The sequence below is a fragment of the Propithecus coquereli genome, unplaced genomic scaffold (genome assembly GCF_000956105.1).
Source record: "Propithecus coquereli isolate 6110/MARCELLA unplaced genomic scaffold, Pcoq_1.0 Scaffold666, whole genome shotgun sequence".
In the NCBI taxonomy this organism is placed as follows: Eukaryota; Metazoa; Chordata; class Mammalia; order Primates; family Indriidae; genus Propithecus; species Propithecus coquereli.
In genome coordinates this window covers 23,850-27,181 of record NW_012152685.1, presented here as the reverse complement: position 1 = coordinate 27,181, position 3,332 = coordinate 23,850, and the positions used below count along the sequence as shown (strand labels likewise).

General features: G+C 33.6%; 1 protein-coding gene across 1 annotated transcript in view; it reads right to left on the bottom strand.

Annotated features, from left to right (window-relative positions):
* Window positions 1–3,332, bottom strand: part of LOC105823291 (ephrin type-A receptor 5-like) — a gene marked incomplete at its 5' end in the record, with an annotated part of 143,922 nt that overhangs the window by 125,676 nt on the left and 14,914 nt on the right. The window contains one exon of the mRNA XM_012660436.1: window positions 1,265–1,367. Within this exon, the coding sequence (XP_012515890.1) occupies window positions 1,265–1,367 (103 nt within the window). The remainder of the gene's footprint in view (window positions 1–1,264; window positions 1,368–3,332) is intronic.

The window sequence follows — 3,332 nt, the reverse complement described above, 5'->3', positions numbered from 1 at the left end:
AGCAATAAAATACTACGTGTATTCTGAAGAAAATTTTAACCACTTTTAAATGAATAAGAACTAGAAGAAATGGAATTTTCAAATACAAAGAGAAAGATGTTCGAAGGAATTAGCAATATTCTATGAAAATAAACTGTTACTGGTGTAAATTAAGGATATAGTCATCAATCTTCTCAGAACACAATGTGCATTATATTGAAAAGTGCCTAATTCTGTATATTTATGAGTTGAATAGGTACTGAAAAGTCAACAGTAAATGAGTAGAACAATAACAAAATCAATATAAATATTGATTTTTGTGGCTTTTTTTGCTTTTGGAACTTTACAGTACACTCTCACATTTTGTCAGGTTTAAATATTTGCATGAACACTTTAAAGTTTTCTATAATGGTCTAACACCAAAATAAATTTTCAAAGAGACAGGTCTCATTTCTAAATATTCCTTCCAACAATGGTCTAGACAAAAATAATAGGAAAATAGGAAAATATGTTTGTCGTAGGAATAGGGCTTGCTCATGTTTCATTTCTTTTATTTTTAGGAATGTTGATTATGCTCAGTTTAATGTCTGAAAATACCTTCTACAGAAGCTCTTTGTGGGGCTCTACCTCTTTTATTTTTGTTTAAAATGAAAAAAAATGTAGATATGCAATGCATATATTCATGTATGTCTTAATATAACATTCAATAAAATTCGCTTTACAACAGTATACACCATGATTGAAGCATTCAGGTTGAAATCCTTTAGAAGCTGAAAATAAAAGCTGTCATTGAAAAGGTTTTTGTTATTTCCAAAGAAGCTTGTTTGCCAGAATGCCTGCTTTGTACCCATCACCCTGTTAATATAGAAAGCTGGCTAACTAGAATTATCAGTCCTATCCCTCAAAAATTACTAGGCACAGACATAGCCCTTCCCAAGCAGCAATTAAACTTAAAGCAGACAACCATATATACTTTTGAGAGGGAAAAAAATCCACATTAAAAGAAACTATATCAGAAGAAGAGGTATGTTATATTAATAACAGAATAAACAATAACATGTTATAGTACTCTTAGGAAGAAGGCATATATAAAAAGAGTTTTGTGTTTAAAAATTGGCAGGAACACAAACAAGGTAAGGTTTAAGAAATACATCATGTATTGAGGTTATCCACTGACATATTGCTTGCCTGATTTGTTTTGGGATGTGCTTAACCGCCAAATGGTCAGATCAAGGTAGGGAAGAGATCAGCTGCAAGAGTTCAGAATCACAGCTTCCTGTCTTACCTTCCACTGAGGAGGAAGCCGATAACCACTGCCAGCAAAATGACTCCCACCGTCACAGACACAGCAATTATAGGAATCTGGCTTTGATCGCTGGAGGCTGCAACTGCTGATAGGAGACACAGAAAATGGAGCTTGTGGTTAAAGTGATCATATGCATTCGAAATAAAAGCTGCTTAATAGTCGGTAATCAATTCATGGGTTAAGCAATTCACCCACACTTGGCTAAGATATCCCCCTAATATCTCTTCTTAAAAGTGTGTAACTGAAAGCCATCTTTGGAAGAAAATATTTACTCTCCAAACAGAAATTTGAAAGCAACACTAAGTCGCTGATTATTTCCTTGTCATCATAAAAAATGAATGCATATTGTTTGCACAGTATTCATCTGGGGGCCTTAGGTTTGCAAGATAAAATGGAATTTCCTCCTTCACTTCAAACACCTTAATTTAAATAGGAGGTGTTCTTGGTATATAAGATTTGACAGTTTTGGAGTTTGCATGCTCCTGTTCTCTAGAAAGAATTTGAATAACTCAGGATTTTTTTTCTCCATACACATAGTTTAAAGTCCAAAATAATGCGACTATGACCTTACAGAAGTTAAATATATTATCACTGTGCTAAACATGATTTAAAAACATAATTTCAAACTGAATATAATCAGTGAATATATTTTATAAGTAAGAGCACTTTTTGAAAAATATTAAAGGCAAACATTTTGAACTTTGAGAAGCCTACATTAAGATTAGATTTATTTACATCACCTTTTTAAAATACATGAATTTAGATAAAAATAGTTTATATTTTACCATACAATTACCATAATAAGAGGCTTATGGACATGATTAGGAAGTTATACCTAAATAAGCGAAGGAATTTTTCTTTTGTGCCGATAACTAATCCTGATTAATCTTTAAAAACCTAGAAAGCAAAACAAAGTTTACTAATGTTCTCAATAATCTCTCAATAGAATAACTAACATGTTCTCGTTTAATGATATGATCATTTTGACAATTTCAAAGTAGCACTAATTTACTTCCATGATATCAAATATTAAGTCATCAACACTAGTAACAGCCATACTTTCCATGTTTTGTTTTTTATAACCTCTTACCAGATTTTAGACTACTAATAGTTTTGGATCTCCAAACATTTCCCTTTCTATCCCAGTTACCTTGCCCTTGATTCTTTCTTACTGAAATTGACTGATTCTCTGACCACCCTCTGGCATTGACCTACACTTTCAACCACTTCAAACCAGTATGGAGATTCCAATACTATTAACAGTTGGTTTGACCAAAACTATTATTTACAATATAAATCTGTGCTCTTTTCTGTTTTTGTGTCAGAATAGTTGCAATTCAACAGCCTTTTATCCTGTTTTCTCCTATTCTCTGATGCTGAGGTTTGTGGTCAGGGATTCAGTTACTGGCATGCAGTATAAATGGGGCAGGGAAATACTGCCCCACTATCACTAGTAGCCTTTCCCAAGAACTCTTTCCTAAGTAATCTAAAGTTTAATCTCTCAACTCAGATTATCTCTACCATTGCTTTTTTGTCGCTGTCATTCTCTTTCTTTTTGGCAGGGAACGCTATTTCTAGAGAATATGACTTGACCCATTTAAATTCAGTGTTATTTTGCCTGGGCCATTGCATCTGCTGGTTAAATGCCTATGGCTATCTATTATTAATTTCCTAACAAAATCATCCCAGTAATGAGTCTTCTTGATTTTCTCAAGACACTAATCATTCCCATTTCCCATGGTTTAGAAATGTTAACCTTTATGGATAAAAGTGGGTAATCAAGTCTGAACTCCGTGGTTAAATATAACTGCATAACCTTCTTTTGCTTTACCTAACTCCCTTGTTACAGCCCCTCCAGTCTCTTCCAAGACCTAGCTCCTTCAAAGATCTCCCCCCAGGAGGAATTTTTGTTTCCCCCCAGGAGGAATTTTTGTTTCCTTATAGGCTATTCCTCTGCTACTTCTAAGCCTCAATGATTATCACCTTTAGAGAGAGATAAATCCTTACACCTAAACTTACTAGTGTCAGTTCAACCTGAATTTGAAAA